The sequence below is a fragment of the Ostrinia furnacalis genome, unplaced genomic scaffold (assembly GCF_004193835.3).
Source record: "Ostrinia furnacalis isolate ACB-3 unplaced genomic scaffold, ASM419383v2 OfSCF0620, whole genome shotgun sequence".
Classification (NCBI taxonomy): domain Eukaryota; kingdom Metazoa; phylum Arthropoda; class Insecta; order Lepidoptera; family Crambidae; genus Ostrinia; species Ostrinia furnacalis.
In genome coordinates, this window is record NW_021130859.1 from 135855 (window position 1) to 152742 (window position 16888).

At 36.5% G+C, this 16888-nt stretch overlaps 1 protein-coding gene across 4 annotated transcripts in view; it reads left to right on the plus strand.

Annotated features, from left to right (window-relative positions):
• snu (ABC-type transporter snustorr) overlaps window positions 1–16888 on the plus strand; it is a 152262-nt gene that overhangs the window by 49795 nt on the left and 85579 nt on the right. Inside the window, exon 1 of one of the 4 annotated variants that reach the window (XM_028323188.1) lies at window positions 3077–3301. The exons of the other annotated variants lie outside the window; for them this stretch is intronic. Coding sequence (XP_028178989.1) covers window positions 3291–3301 — 11 coding nt within the window. The 5' untranslated portion in view covers window positions 3077–3290. Of the gene's footprint in view, window positions 1–3076; window positions 3302–16888 lie in introns of those variants that run through there. 4 annotated transcript variants of the gene reach the window in all.

The following is a 16888-nucleotide window of genomic DNA, read 5'->3' on the forward strand; positions in this document are numbered from 1 at the left end:
AACATATTTCTTGTATTTTCAGTATGATTACAGTAGGTAATTAGTAAAATTACATCTAACAGTAATTAATTACATTTGTTTTGTAATTATCACATAATGACTACGAATATTGCAGCTAGGTTGTATGCGAAACATACGATGAGTCATTTGTTGAAATGCGAAAGGAGGAAATCTTGCAAACGAAACAGGATGCTACGAACAACTTTATTCGGCAAAGTTATACATCTTTTATTTACATTACTGCAATATTTTTTCACGTGTTCCTTTAACCGCTTGAGTCCCAGAAGGCATTCATTAATGTCATAACAATTGATTATTATCTATTGTGTCTAGATTCGCGGGCCTTGAAGGATTAAGGTTCAGCCAAACCAACGCGATCACACGCGATCAGCCGGCGTGCAGCGATAGCGATGAATGCATTTTAAAAAGGTTCGGCCAAACCAACGTGATCACACGCGATCAGCCGGCGTGCAGCGATGGCGATCAATGCATTTAAAGTTTCGGCCAAACCAACGCGATCACACGCGATCAGCCGGCGTGCAGCGATGGCGATCAATGCATTTTAAGTCTGGTCGCCATCGCTGCACGCCGGCCGGCTGATCGCATGTGATCGCGTTGGTTTGGCCGAACCTTAAGTCTGATCGCCATCGCTGCACGCCAGCTCATCGCATATGCTCGCGTTGGTTTGACTGAACCTTTAATTAGTTTTTCTTATTGTCTAGTTTAGTTTCAAACAGTTTTGAATGCAATTATAATACCGTGTAAAGTGGTATACACTCGAAATGCCTCAAAATCCCAACTACGTAGAAATTAACTTTAACTGAAAAGGAAAAACACACCATTTCCCATTTGTTTAGGTAATTGAATCGTCTTATTTAATAGGGAAACAAAATATCCTTATAGTTAGAATGCTGCAGAACTATGTCTCTCTAGAAACTTTAGATGAACCACTTTAGTTGCAAAATTATTTGGAAATCTTGAACTTTGATTATAATTTACTAAATCGGACTTTGAACTGTCTCAGTTATCTTTAATTGGGTATTGCACTTGCAATTTAATTCTCATTAGGGATACATGAATAGTTTAATGTCATCGTGAGTCAGCGTTATTTGTTTGCAACATTGCCCCATTTCAATGTTGCAAGTTAAAGTGACTTTGGTCTGTTGTAGAAATGATGAAAGGTAGTGAAAATAGGTGGGTTCTTTTATAGGGATCTCGTCTTAGTAAATGACTCAAGGGATAAATAATCTGATAGTCAGTAGTAGCGGGATGAAAAAGGGCAAGATCGTGCTTTGTGGAGTACTTTTTAGGGGAACAGGACTATACCCACCTCGCGTTCTCACCGCTGCAACTCCTATATAGATCTACAGCTTGACCGCCAATAAAAACCCAACCAGTGAAGGTCAAGTTTTTCCCGGGGGAAAGTTAAACTGTCATTGGGTCCGCAACGAAATTAATCAGAAGAAGATAGGAGGAGTTCGATGTTAAGGTTCTTTTGAGGTTTAGGGGAAGGCTTTTGTCCTGCAGACTACCATAGACTGAAATGGTGACTTTAATGACTGTGAAATTGTTAAATTCAGACTGTATAGAAACCGCGACGCGACGGCTGCGTCTCGCCTGAAACTGAATAGAAAAGTAGCCTTTCTTTCATAGAACTGCTGACATTGTGTATAATAACTCGATTGTTTTATTTTAGGTCACGTGTCGCGTTAACTATGTTATCACAACAATCCGCCTTCAATGGATGAATGGAGAACGAATTTCTATTTCCTTTAGTCTATTATAGATTTGGTCTTTGCTTTTCTTTCAGTACTGATTGGGCTAGCGCATTTATTGACATTGATTGCAATGAATGCTATCTATGATGAAGCGAGCTTGCCCAAAAGATGCCAATTCACTTGAAGCATATCCTCTAAGGCTTGGAATTGGGTAACGCTAAGTCAGCAGGGCAAGCACTTGGCGGGTTGGCCTCGTCTTTCGGAGAGTTATGGAAGCATCGTTCTAGACCTCTTCGAATATGTTTAAACACAAGTTACGGGTTCAATGACAGTTTGAATTTCCTTGATGAATGAATGAGACTTAGCTTCCTTTGGGTTTTTATTGGTAGTCAAGCTATTGATCCTGGCTGCAAATCCTAGGATTTACAGAAAGGAATAGATACGTGATTTTTGGTAACAGGAGTTACAATAGTGGAAATATGAAGTGAGGGAACAGACACTTGATTTTTGGCGTAAAGCAGATTTTGACCAGCTATAACTGGCAGTTGGCTGCTGGTTTGAACGTTGAAATGATGATAAGGGCGAAATGCAGATTTCGACCATCTGGCAGGATGTCGTCTTTTCGCTGAAATGACGATAAGCATCATTCTCGGCGCGCGTTCGCGTAATGGTGGGGCTATTAAGACCGCGATTATCAAGATCTATGATCCGCCATACTGCTCATAAACAGCAATTCCAGCTAGCCTTTGACATTGAACGCTGAACTAATCGTTCCACGCAAGTCCTGCAATTAAAGCGAGTAGACTATTACTGGATGTTACGGGTCAAAATACAACCACTTTGCTTAAGCGTAGTCGGAGTTATTCGGAAGTAAGACACCATATTATGGGTACCATAAACCATGGATATTTCACAATATTTTCATGTGCTGTATCAGTTTTCTTTACCTTTGAGAAATGATGATGATGATTACCGATGGGAAATAGTGTCATTTGTCGATTGGTCCCGAAATGATGGTAGGGAAAGCTATGTTTGGGACGTGTACGTACAAGTGCCCTGAAAAGGGCCTATAATCTACATACTAATAAAGAATTTGAATTTTAGAGTCCATTAGCAGTAAATTAATAAAATTTGCATATGGTCATGGCCACCCATAACTTGGAGGAAGAGTGGTAATAAAGGAAATTTTCTGTTCTGTGGGTGGTCAATGGTCATGTCGCCTCCAGCTCCATAGCCACCGCTCGAAAGCAATTAATAAGAGCGTGTGGTGGATTGTAGCAATGAAAAAAACCCGCGGCAGTTGCCGAAATACCTTGCGTCACTCTTAACACACCGGACTGGCCAGATAGACAGACGCCCGGTTCTGATGAAAAAGAAAAACGCTCACGCGAGCGAATAACGAGCGCGCCAGTCGCTTGCCGCCCGCGCGCCAGTCGCCACGTACCGCGCCAAACTACTGCGCACTTTAGAAAGTTCAAACCGCGGACGCGTGTGTTTCAAAACGAAAATTTTGTGTTTGTTTCTGTGTTTTGTGTGTGAGTACATGATACAAGGAAGCTGACAGCCCCCGACATGCTTATTACGTGAGTTCTTATCTAAATAACAATTTATGTCGCATAATCTTTATTAAGTATAATTGAAAGTGCTTTTGAAAGGATTTGTTATTGAAGTGGTTTTGTATTGTAAAAATAGTGGAATGTTTTCGATAGACCAGTGGATGTTTATTATTTGAACGTAAGTTAGCGGCCACTCGCCGTCTGATTTCATAATCGTGACGCGTAATCGGATTGCGAATATTTCTAATCCAACATGACCTCAAAACATACATAAATGTAAGAATTTTTAGAACTCGTGAATTTAAATTGGGGCATAAAACATCTGCAACTCGTTTTAAGTTGGATTCTGCGTCTAGAATCCAGATGGATCTAAAACGCTATAATCTGCTAGACTAGTTGAACCATTAGCTAGTAGTACCTTATCTAGTTTGAGTATGATTTAGTTTCTTGTGTTTGCAGCGAAAAATTTATAGGAATTTTGAGAAAATTACTAGCTGACCTGCCGAACTTTCTTGAAAATATGCCTATGTTCATCAGAAATGATATGGGATTCTAATGGTGAAAGAATTTTTCGGAGCCTGTTCAATTCAAACAAACAGTCATATTATATTTCCTCTATTATAAGATTACTGTAAATAAGAGGTATTCCTCGAAGCGCACCTATTTTGAGGCGCACCTACTGAAGCGCACCTAAACTATTCCTCAATGCGCACCTAATTGAACGTTGTGTCTACTAAGGTGAATGAAAAATATCAGGGCAACATAACATAGGAGCGCTTCGAGGAATACCTCTTTAGATGAATTGGCAGTACTGATAAGTTATAGGATGTATGTATAAGAAGTCCAAGCGCTATTGCTCAATTAATAATGATGTTATTCAAGTTCAAAAACTAGAATATAAATGACTTGCATTATTTACAGGTATTTCCCATTTGATATGCATTATAGATATTTCCAATGTATTACAACACAAAAGCTCCTCAGAACTTTTAAAGGTGAACACCTATTGTAGAGAAATGTTGTTTATTATTTAACAAATAGAAATTAACATTCAAACATAGTTTATTATCATAACCGGTTTATGAATATGTCCTAGCTCCTTTTGCCATAAAAGATTTTATTACAACATTCAGGAAATTAACGCTTATCTCTAGTTTTCTTTAATGTATGTAATCGATCGTGATACTTGTTCGCAAATAAGTAAAAAAATATTGCACATTAATTTCGTATATCTACCTACCTTTGTCATAATACAAGTAAAATAAGAAGAAATTAAAAAATTTCCAAAACCTATGATTCCCTGAATTATTATTCCTAATTTGTCACTTAAGCCCAGAACACACGGTGAAACGCAACTGNCGCACGCAACTGCAACTTCTAGTTACTTTTGAGTTGCATCTAAGTTTCTGCCATAGATTCCGTTGAGAGACCACACATGACGAGACCATTTCAAACCGGTTTCAAACACCGTGTGTTTTGGGCCTTACTCTTAGAAGTCTTTTGCAAAACTTCATACCATTATCTCCAGTAAATGAACATTTTTATAGGCATTTGTACATGACACGAATTAGAACTCCTTAGTGAGATTTGATTGCTGAACATAGGCTTCCAAAATGGCCGGTTGCAAGCGGCCTGCAAGGACCTCAATTTTCAACCGACTTCAAAAAAGGAGGAGGTTCTCAATTCGACCCGTATGTTTTTTTTTCTATGTTTGTTACGCGATAACTCCGCCAATTATGAACCGATTTGAACAATTCTTTTTTCGGCGTATAGGTAATACCTCAAGGGTGGTCTCATTTAAATTTAATAATAGAAAAAACAACCCCCAAGGGTGGAAAATTGGGGATGAACTTTTTTATACGCAATATCTCCGCCGATTATAAATCAATTTGAACGATTATTTTTTTGTTGAATAGGTATTATCAAAAGGGTGGTTTCATGCGAATTTGAAGAAAATATTTCACAGACATTTGAAGTCGGTTTTATTTTTTAAAAAAGTTATTATATTACTAACCTACATAAACTTTAACCTTCAAACGTTTTGATCTGGTGGCCTGAATTAGGATCTTTTGAAACTCTGTTAAAGATAAAGTTTAGTGTATAATAAATATAATCCATTATTTTGTATTTATTCGAGATAATATCAAGTGTCTGAATGTTGTAAAATATTTTCCTGAATATCATACATCTTATACTGCATTCCACGCAGTCACCCAATATCGGCAATAATTGCTCCAAAAATCAATAAAATATATTTGGTCCAAAAATAATTGAGACATAACTCAACCATCACTAAAATAAACGTATGGTTTAGTCCAAGTCTAAACCAAGTATTTTAAGTCTACGTTTTTGAAATAAGACGGTCAGTGTTTCCTTCCTTAGTCAATTATTAACTATGCACAAATTATACCAACAAACTAGACCTTACGGTGAACCATAATTTTTAAGATAAGATAAGATAAAATAATCATTTATTGTCTTTTCTGTGTAAGTACATTGGTTGTTGAAAATAATACATGCATGTCAAGGTATCAACAGAATTGTCTATTTCGGACGTACAATATTTTTATGAAGGAGAACAGAATTACTGACTTGGTATATGTAGTTTAATTTAAACTTTAATTAAATTATGCGCAAATCAGGTGCTAGTTGGAATAATTTAATATCTGATTTATTCCTTTTAAAGATACCTAATTCCTAATCCGTAATAATTGATTTTAGACTTATTTATAGCTACGTTCCTTTATTGTGCCTGTAGGCGATATGCTTAGGGCCAGAAAAAACGCTGATATATTGTAACTTCTGGTCATAGGACTAAATTAATTCATAGCTTATGTATGCTAACTTTTTGTATAACAGTATTTACAAGTGATACTAAACATTGGAGCGTGATCGTTCTATGAAAGAATTAAGTGAACACAAAGATGTCGTCCATTTTAAAGCACGATCAAGGCAGTCTTTGTTCTCCTCCTCCTCAAGTTAAATTACGATTTATAATAACGATTAACGTGAGAGTAAACCTAAGGTTGAATATACACTGGTGGAAAAAGCTTTGCGAATTTTTTGTTAAATATTATGTCATGAACAATTGAAATAACATTAAATCGCCTTATTTTAGATCGTCAGTTACCTAATTCAGATAGTAGTGTGGCGAAAAATAACTTAAAAGTAAATGAAAATGAAATATACATGAGCCATAACGTTAAAGATAAAAAATCTTTTGATGCTTTTGATACGTAATTATAAAATTAAGTTTTTCAAGTTTAATTATATGGATATTCATTAAACATTATGTACATGTTAAAATATAGTAAATAATAACCGTGACAAACCACATTTCACGCGAGGCGTTGTCGCCTGTAGTAGGTACATATTTTTAATTTTTACTTGTTTCTTATACATCAGCTGGTCAGTATATCCTCAGCCTTACATATTTTGAGAGAAAGTCAGTTGCGCAAACGCTAAAATGAATAATAATCTCTATTGCCTGAAACGAAATGTAATCGCGTAGTCCGGTTCGGAATGAAATGTGCTGAATCACTGAAATATTGGGTTATAACTTTTATACGCCTCATAAGAAGGTACAGTACAGCACATCTAGTTAAATAAATAAAGAAAAATGCATAGCCTGACAATGTCCGACAAGGTGGAGCGACGACATCATAAAGGTAGCAGGAAGGCGCTGGACGCAAGCCGCTACTAACCGGGCAACATGGAAAGCATTGGGGGAGGCCTATGTTCAGCAGTGGACGTCCTATGGCTGAGATGATGATGATGATGATGCATAGTCTGATATGTATAATGTGGTCATGTACTGTATTCACAAAACAAGTGTAAGATTTTGCAATAACTTCTTGAACGGATTTTGTATTAGGTAACCTTTTAATAACACATTCGCAAATCTTTTATTGCCTCTACATCTGATAAATTGAGGAGGGTTGTGCTCCTGGAGAGCACAGGAGACTAAATTTTGTGACTTGATGATGATCGAAATCTTAGGCTAACTAACTTTAACCGTGAATGTAACGATAACCGGTGTATTTTGTATGGAGTTTGACAGATTTTTGACATTTGTTAAAGTCAAAGCAAGATTAGTTTTGAGAAACTAAAGTCAAAGTCAAACAATAATTCACTAAGGGTGGGTTGCACCACTTTACTTTAACTTTGACAAATGTCAAAAATCTGTCAAATTCCATACAAAATTACCGGTTATCGTTAAAGTTAGGGTCAAAGTTAGGTGCAACTCAGCCTAAGGGTTGCCCTTGTTACTTAAACTATAACAAACGTCAAGTCTGTCAAATTACGTAAAGTTATAACTATGGTTAAAGTTAAGGTGACGCACTCAGTATTGATTTTGTTATACCAGTATAAACTAAAAAGCGAGGGTATTCAGCTAGTATCTTGACAATCTCAAGCAAACCTCAGAAGGTTCATAATCCCTCCCAAAGGATCGGAACAATGTTTGCTGACACGCGATCGCGCGCGCAAGGCCGCGGTGACGAGCGTACTTAGCACGTAATGTAATGTGCACGTAGCAGGCCCATGTTGTGTCATATTTCACCATAAATTATTATCGTCAACCACTTATGACTGTGTCAACCATAGAGATATAGAGAGATGCCAACTAATGCGCTGAGTTCGAAACAGTGTCGCATAAGAAATTCACACACACAAAGTAATCAAAATAAGTGCTCATTATTCACTGCGGTATCAGTACTCAACGTTCGAATAATCTTTAGTACTACGTAAGCAATGTAAACTGTTTACATTATGACGTCGCTGCTGTTATCATCGCTTACACAAGCAATGTGTTTTGTTTTTGGGCACATTGCTGCGACCCCGGCCACGCCCCATTATCACATCTCCCTTTAGTTTCTGTGATCTGTGGTATCAATCTTAACTTCGAACTCCTTCTATGTTCTTCTGATTAATTTCGTTGCGGGTCCAATGACAGTTTAACTTTCCCCGGGGATAAACTTGACATTCACTAGTTTGGTTTTTACTGGCCGTCAAGCTGTAGATCCTGGCTACACAGTAGTTGCAGCGGTGGGAAAGAGAGCCGTTTTATTATACTGTGGGACAGTTGGGATATTTCTAGTCAGTTATGGGTTATCCTGGCAATTTTGCGGTATATGTCGGTTACTTTGGCTTTCCAGCACATCCCTCATTTCTTATTTGATCACGCAGGGATACTCCGAGCATAGCACGCGCCCTTTGGGTGACCTTGAGCCTTCTTATGAGGCCTATAGGAAGCGACCACTTGGGACTATTCCCACTTGCGAGTATCGTTCTCACTGATGCAACTTCTGGGACTCCATAACCGTAGTACTGTTATATTCTGTGCCCCAACATAATCTAGCAGCCGGATTCACAAACGATGCTTGCTTATGTGAAGCAGCAAATGCACGCACAGCGTTGAATAGAGCTCTGTGATTGGTTCGTGTGTCACCCTGTGCGTCCACGCGCACTGCGTGACCTCATAGAAATGTTTGTGAATACCTAAGCTACACAACTATACTCGTAGAATGTTAAATGATCTGATAAATGAATTGAAGATGAGTGAGTATTCTGTTTAATCTTCCATTGTATCTGCATTAGCATACAACCAGTAACCTTAAACCTTCAGTACTACGAAATTTGCACACGGTGTACTTCTTTATCTTATTGGTAACAATAACAACGTGATTTTCAATCTTAGAATGGAGCAGCTTGAAATATTTATGATTTAAGATTCAAATCTATTAAAAAGAGGAAAGATTGTTATTTTATATTTTTGTATGTTTGTATTGAATAGGCTCCGAAATCACTGGAACGATTTGAAAAGTTATTTTACCATAGAATCGTATTTTTTTTTTCAATAAATATTTTTCGTTCATAAAAGACGGGCCGCTAGTTTATCCTACTTATATTATAAAGGTGATAGTTTGTGTGGATTTTTGTTAATCTTTCACGTAAAAACTACTGAACGGATTTAGTTCAAACTTTACAGTATTATTATTTGTAACCAAGATTAACATATAGGCTATAATTTATGCGAATCTGTGGCACTAAATTTCACGCAGGTAAAGCCGCGGGCAAAAGCTAGTTATACATTATAATTAGAAACTTCAATGAATGGACGTAATATGAGAAGCCATTATTTTTTTTTGATTATTAATAATACATACAAGTTTGGCAGTATCGGACCAAAAAATGGGCGTGGTAGATGAATGTGTGCAGTTAACAACACATGAAATATTCATAGCAAAATACCACCTATTACGACTGTATTATGACGTCAGTATTTAAATTTATGTGATGTTTGTAAAATGAATATACTAATCAATCAAAATAGTTATAAATATTTCACCCTTGACAATCCAAAGTTGATTAGAATTTGTTTGATAATTTGCTAAGACACAAACCAGTATTTGAGCAAAACCAGTCGAAAGCAACGTGCTAAAAACAAGTGTCAAAGATGTCAAACGCGTCAGAGGCGCGAGCAAAGTACCTACTAGAGGTGTTACTATGGAGGAGTCGATCTATACTAATATTATAAATGCGAAAGTAACTCTGTCTGTCTGTCTGTCTGTCTCTCTTTCACGCCTAAACCACTGAACCGATTTTGATGAAATTTGGCATAGAGATAGTTTGAGTCCGGGGAAAGGACATAGGATAGTTTTTATCCCGGTTTTTGAAACAGGGACGCGCGTGATAAAGTTTTTCTGTGACAGACAAAATTCCACGCGGGCGAAGCCGCGGGCGGAAAGCTAGTACATAATAAAACACAAAAATATGATTTGTAAAATATTAATTATATTTTGTACAAATAAATAAAAATAGTGTCAACGCTTAGTTTAAGACGAGCAAAATCTAAAAATACACATTTTAGAATTCTTTGTTTTTGAATTGCGACTGAAAAACTGACAAAGAAACGCGAAAGTTTGTGTGGGTTTCTTGATGTTTGTTACTCTTTCACGCAATAACTACGGAACGGATTTTAATGAAACTTTACAGTAATATTGTTTATAACCCAGAATAACATAAAGGCTATAATTTATGACGATCTGTGACAAACTAAATTTCACGCGGGTGAAGCCGCGGGCAGAAAATAGTGTAACATGAAATAAGTACGAGTATTTTGTCGAGCCATTAACTATTCCATAAATCACCAGCACCTGTATAAAATTCTAATTGATTTAACTCATTTATCCTTTTGTTTAAAATACTGCCTTAATTTGAGTCATGAGGCTCGTCATGCTCAAGATCGAACGCACAGTAACATCAATAAAGTAAGGTAATTTGCCAGCACGCCGGAATATTAACAGCTTGATTAGATGAGGTTGTAAATAAGCTGTTATTTACGAAGCTCTCAAGTTGTCAACGGTTTGGAAGTTGCTACTTCAACATATTATCATAATATTATGATTCTACGACCAGAAGAATCAACTCAGAAAAGTAGTTTTTTGAATTATGTATATCATACGGATGCAATGACCTCAAAAAGAAATTAATATTAATAAACAATATGTATTAGAATATCTGTATCAGTAATGTTTAGTATCTCAAATAAGATTTTAATAAATCACAGATTTTTACGAAAACTTGTTTTGAGGAAGCAAAAAAGTTAGAGAAGAGTTGATTAATAGTTGAACAAATATGCAAAGCGAAAGACTACTGCCAGGTGGTAACGACGAATATTTTAGCATTCATCACTTACTTTTAAACCACTTTTACGGACAATAATTATATATTGTGTATAAAATTGTGTAATAATATTTGAAAACCAATAATAAAAACAAATTGCCTTGGAAATATAAACTCATTAACTTATGTTAGGAGATTTCCCAAAATAAGTAACTTGAAACAAGTCTGACTCTTTGACTGAGAAACAAAAAATAATTCTTCCCAAAATATTAAAATGTTTTAACTACCAAAAAACGTTAATTTTAAATTCAAGGTTTTGCAAATTATGTATATTAATTTTAACTATCACTTTTGCATTTTGTTTACCGGTTATTTTAATTACGGATCAAAAAACTGCGCCTCAATGAAGTGAACACTACAGTGCCCTAATTTTGTTGGAACTAGAGCGCGTGGCGCGTTGATGTCTTTTGTACTGGAGTCAAAAATTCGCCTAAACGAAAGTTTGTCAAATCGAATTAATATTAATTTAATCTTCTATTACGATTGAATAAGACTAAAACTAAGCGTTAAGTAAACTTGCTGTCAATTGCTAGTGGTCATGGAAGTAAAAAATGTATTAAACATTAAATTAACTTTTAAAAAAAATAAAACCGACTTCAAATGCGTGAACACAAAAAAAACTAAAAATTAAAAATATTGCGTGTAAAAAAGTTCATCCCCAATTTTCCACCCTTGGGGGTGAAACAATTTCTTCAAATTCGCATGAAACCACCCTTTTGATAATACCTATTCANCGCAACTGCAACTTCTAGTTACTTTTGAGTTGCATCTAAGTTTCTGCCATAGATTCCGTTGAGAGACCACACATGACGAGACCATTTCAAACCGGTTTCAAACACCGTGTGTTCTGTGCCTTACTCTTAGAAGTCTTTTGCAAAACTTCATACCATTATCTCTAGTAAATGAACATTTTTATAGGCATTTGTACATGACACGAATTAGAACTCCTTGGTTAGATTTGATTGCTAAACATAGGCTTCCAAAATGGCCGGTTGCAAGCGGCCTGCAAGGACCTTAATTTTATTACTAACCTATATACATAAACTTTAACCTTCAAACGGTCAAGATCTGGTGGCCTGAATTAGGATCTTTTGAAACTCTGTTAAAGATAAAGTTTAGTGTATAATAAAAATAATCCATTATTTTGTATTTAGTCGAAATAATATCAAGTGTCTGAATGTAATAAAATATTATTCCCAGCAGTCACGCAATACCCCAGCTAACACTATTAGTTGGTCCAAAAAATCAATAAAAATATTTGGTCTAACTCAACCATCACTAAAATAAACCTATGGTTTAGTCCAAGTTTAAACCAAGTATTTTTAGTCTACGTTTTTGTAATAAGACGGTCGGAGTTCCTTTCTTTAGTCGATTATTAACTAAGCACAAATTATACTAAATACTAACTAGATCTTACAGTGAACAATATTTTTTATGAAGGAGAACAGTATTAGGTACCGACTTGACTTGGTACGAGTATAGTTCAATTTAAACTTTAATTAAATTATGTGCAAATCAGGTGCTTGTTGGAATAATTTAATATCTGATTTATTCCTTTTATAGATACCTAATTCCTAATCCGTAATAATTGATTTTAGACTTATACGTTCCTTTATTGTACCTGTAGGCGATATTTGCTTAGGGCCAGAAAATACGCTGATATATTCTAACTTCTTGTCATAAAATTTGGACAAAATAAATCAATAGCTTAATGTCCGCTTTCACCATCTATCCCTAATTTTTAAATTAAATTTAAATTCCTGTTAAATGTTACCACAGGGGTCACTTAAAAGTTAGGTATTCATGGTGAAAACGGGCATTAGTAAGCTACATTTTAGAATATGACAGTATTCACAAGTGATACTTACTAAACATTGGAGCGTGATCGTTCTATGAAAGAATTAAGTGAACACAAAGATGTCGTCCATTTTAAAGCACGATCAAGGCAGTCTTTGTTCTCCTCCTCCTCAAGTTAAATTACGATTTATAATAACGATTAGCGTAAGAGTAAACCTAAGGCTGAATATACACTGGTGGAAAAAGCTTTGCGAATTTTTGGTTAAATATTATTTCATGAACAATTGAAATAATATTAAATCGCCTTATTTTAAATCGTCAGTTACCTCAGTCAGATCTGAGAGTAGTAGTAGTGGCGAAAAATAACATAAAAGTAAATGAAAATGAAATATACATGAGCCATAACTTTGTTTGTAATTCCTAAAATAAATAAATAAATAAAATAAATAACGTTAAAGATAAAAAATATTATGATGCTTTTGATATGTAATTATAAAATCAAGTTTTTGAAGTTAAAATATAGTTAAATAATAACCGTGACAAATCAAAAAGTAGGTACATATTTTTAATTTTAACTTGTTTCTTATCCATCAGCTGGTCAGTATATCCTTAGCCTTACATATTTTGAGAGAAAGTCCGCGCGTTTGTCAGTTGCGCAAACGCTAAAATGAATAATAATCTCTATTGCCTGAAACGAAATGTAATCGCGTAGTCCGGTTCGGAAAGAAATGTGCTGAATCACTGAAATATTGGGTTATAACTTTTATACGCCTCATACGAAGGTACAGTACAACACATCTAGTTAAATAAATAAAGAAAAATGCATAGCCTGACAATGTCCGACAAGGTGGAGCGACGACATCATATGGGTAGCAGAAAGACTAAATTAACTTGATGATGATCGAGACCTTAGTTTTGAGAAACTAAAGTCAAAGTCAAATAATAATTCACTAAGGCTGGGATGCACCATGCTACTTAGACTTGCCTAGGCGCAGACCACCGATTTTTAGTTTGCCGATAGTTGGGTCGGGCTGTTAATCAGTATGGAGATGTATGAAAGTGCTGATGACACTGATTTGGTATCGGCCGATTCTTTATACAAATGAGAATCGGGCCCAACTATCGGCTAACTAAAAGTCGGTGTTTTGCGCCCAGGCTAACAAACGTCAAAAGTCTGTCAAATTCTTTATAAAGAAACCAGTTGAAAGTTATAACTACGGTTAAAGTTATGGTGATGCAATTCAGTGTCGATTGTGATATACCAGTATAAACTAAAAAGCGAGGGTATTCAGCTAGTATCTAGACAATCTCAAGCAAACCTCAGAAGGTTCATAATCCCTCCCAGAGGATCGGAACAATGTTGGCTGACACGCGATCGCGCGCGCAAGGCCGCGGTGACGATCGTACTTAGCACGTAATGTAATGTGCACGTAGCAGGCCCATGTTGTGTCATATTTCACCATCTTCTTCTTCTTGTCGTGTTGACAACAAACCTACACAGCGTCGGCCTAAAACTCCGCCACAAGAATGGCGTTGTCAGTAGCCGTCATTAAATCTTCTTGTGTGCAGTTGTTTGGGCACGCAGGGCACGACATCATGTGATTCCGTCGACTGGGGAACAAAACCACACCTGCACTCCAAGTTTGAGCCATCCAAGAATCGGCCGACCGCCGTCCGATGTCTATTTAAAAACTTCCAAGTAGGCCAGGGGAACTCATGTCCAGGTGGAGGACTCCCAGACACAGGGACAAAGGGGCATATTTCACCATAAAGGTCGTTGACATTTATCAACTCTGAAAGGGATCGTAGCCGTATCAACTCGAGGCGGTCAGTATTCTTTGTATGAAACTCCATATACTGCAACGCACACTTATCCGCACCGTAACGTAAGCGCCTCGCCTCGCGGTTAACAGTGTGAGAAAAGCGATGACAGCTCGCGAAAGGCGATACGGTGTTGATCCCTTTCCGAGTTGATAAGTGTGCTACGACCTTTACTCATACTTGTCAACCACTTATCATACTGTGTAATATTTCTAGTCAGTTATGGGTTATCCTGGAAATTTTGCGGGATATGTCGGTCACTTTGGCTTTCCTGCAGATCCTCTCATTTCTTATTTGATCACGCAGGGATACTCCGAGCACAGCACGCACCGTTTTGGTGACCTTGAGCCTTCTTATGAGGCCTATAGGAAGCGACCACGTGGAATGGCTATTCCTACTGACGAGTATCGTTCTTACTGATGCAACTTCTGGGACTCCATAACTGTAGTACTGTTATGTTCTGTGCCCCAACATAATCTAACACCTGTATTCACAAACGATGTTTGCTTAAGTGAAGCAGTAAATCGAACGCACAGTGTTGAATAGAGCTCTGTGATTGGTTCGTGTGTCACCCTGTGCGTCCACGCGCACTGTGAGACCTCATAGAAATGTTTGTGAATACGGGCGTAAGCTATGAAGTCAAACACAACTATACTCGTAGAATGTTAACTGATCTGATAATAAATACATTGATGGTGAGTCAGTATTCTGTTCATACTTCCATTGTATCTGCATTAGCATACAACCAGTAACCTTAAACCTTCAGTACTACGAAATTTGCACACGATGTACTTCTTTATCTTATTTGTAACAATAACAACGTGATTTTCAATCTTAGAATGGAGCAGCTTGAAATATTTATGATTTAAGATTCAAATCTATTTCTTTTTAATATTAAAAAGAGGAAAGATTTTTATTTTATATTTTTGTATATTTGTATTGAATAGGCTCCAAAACTACTCGTTCCACGATTTGATAAATTCTTTCACCATAGAATCCTATTATTTTTCTGTTCATCATAGGCATATTTTTTGTTCGCATAGGGCGGGCTAGTTTATTATACATAATAATAAGAAACTTCAATGAATTGACGTAATATGAGAAGCCATAATTTTTTTGATAATTAATAATACATGCAAGTTTGGCAGTATCGTACCAAAAAATGGGCGTGGCAGATGAATGTGTGCAGTTAACAGCACATAATATATTCATAGCAAAATACCACCTATTACGACTGTATTATGACGTCAGTATTTAAATTGATGTGTTGTCTGTAAAATGAATCTACTAATCAATGAAAATAGTTATAAATATTTCACCCTTGACGATCCAAAGTTGATAAGAATCTGTTTGATAATTTGCTAAGACACAAACCAGTATTTGAGCAAAACCAGTCGAAAACAACGTGCTAAAAACAAGTGTCAAAGATGTCAAACGCGTCAGAGGCGCGAGCAAAGTACCTACAAGAGGTGTTACTATGGAGGAGCCGATACATAATAAAACACAAAAACAAATGATTTGTAAAATCTAACCTAAATAACTCAAAGGTGACTGACTGACTGACTGACATAGTGATCTATCAACGCACAGCCCAAATCACTGGACGGATCGGGCTAAAATCTGGCATGCAAGTAGATGTTATGACGTAGGCATCCGCTAAGAAAGGATTTTTCGAAACTCCACCCCTAAAGGGGTAAAATGGGATCCTCGCGTTCGAAGTCGCGGGCGGCCGCTAGTATTGTAATAAAACGCAATTATATTTTGTACAAATAAATAAAAATAGTGTCAAGGCTTAGTTTAAGACGAGCAAAATCTAAAAATACACTTTTTAGAATTCTTTGTTTTTGACTTGTGACTGAAAAACTGACAAAGAAACGCGAAAGTTTGTGTGGATGTCTGGATGTTTGTTACTCTTTCACGCAAAAACTACTGAACGGATTTTGATGAAACTTTACAGTAATATTGTTTATAAGCCAGAATAACATAAAGGCTATAATTTATGACGATCTGTGACAAACTAAATTTCACGCGGGTGAAGCCGCGGGCAGAAGCTAGTAATTAATACGAGTACTACATAGTATTATGTATTTTAAACACATATCATTAAAATTTCCCAACATTTTCTAAATTTGTGCCGCGTTTAGACGTTATCTCCGTCCGTCCAATCAGAGCGCGGAGTTGCGCAACCTCTCGCTCTTGTTACGTAAGAGTGAGCGAGATGCAGCTATGATGCGTCTGAGCGTTGAATCGGTGAATGAAATTGATGATACTTAGCTATTTAAAGATGGACTTTTTCACAAATAATTGTCA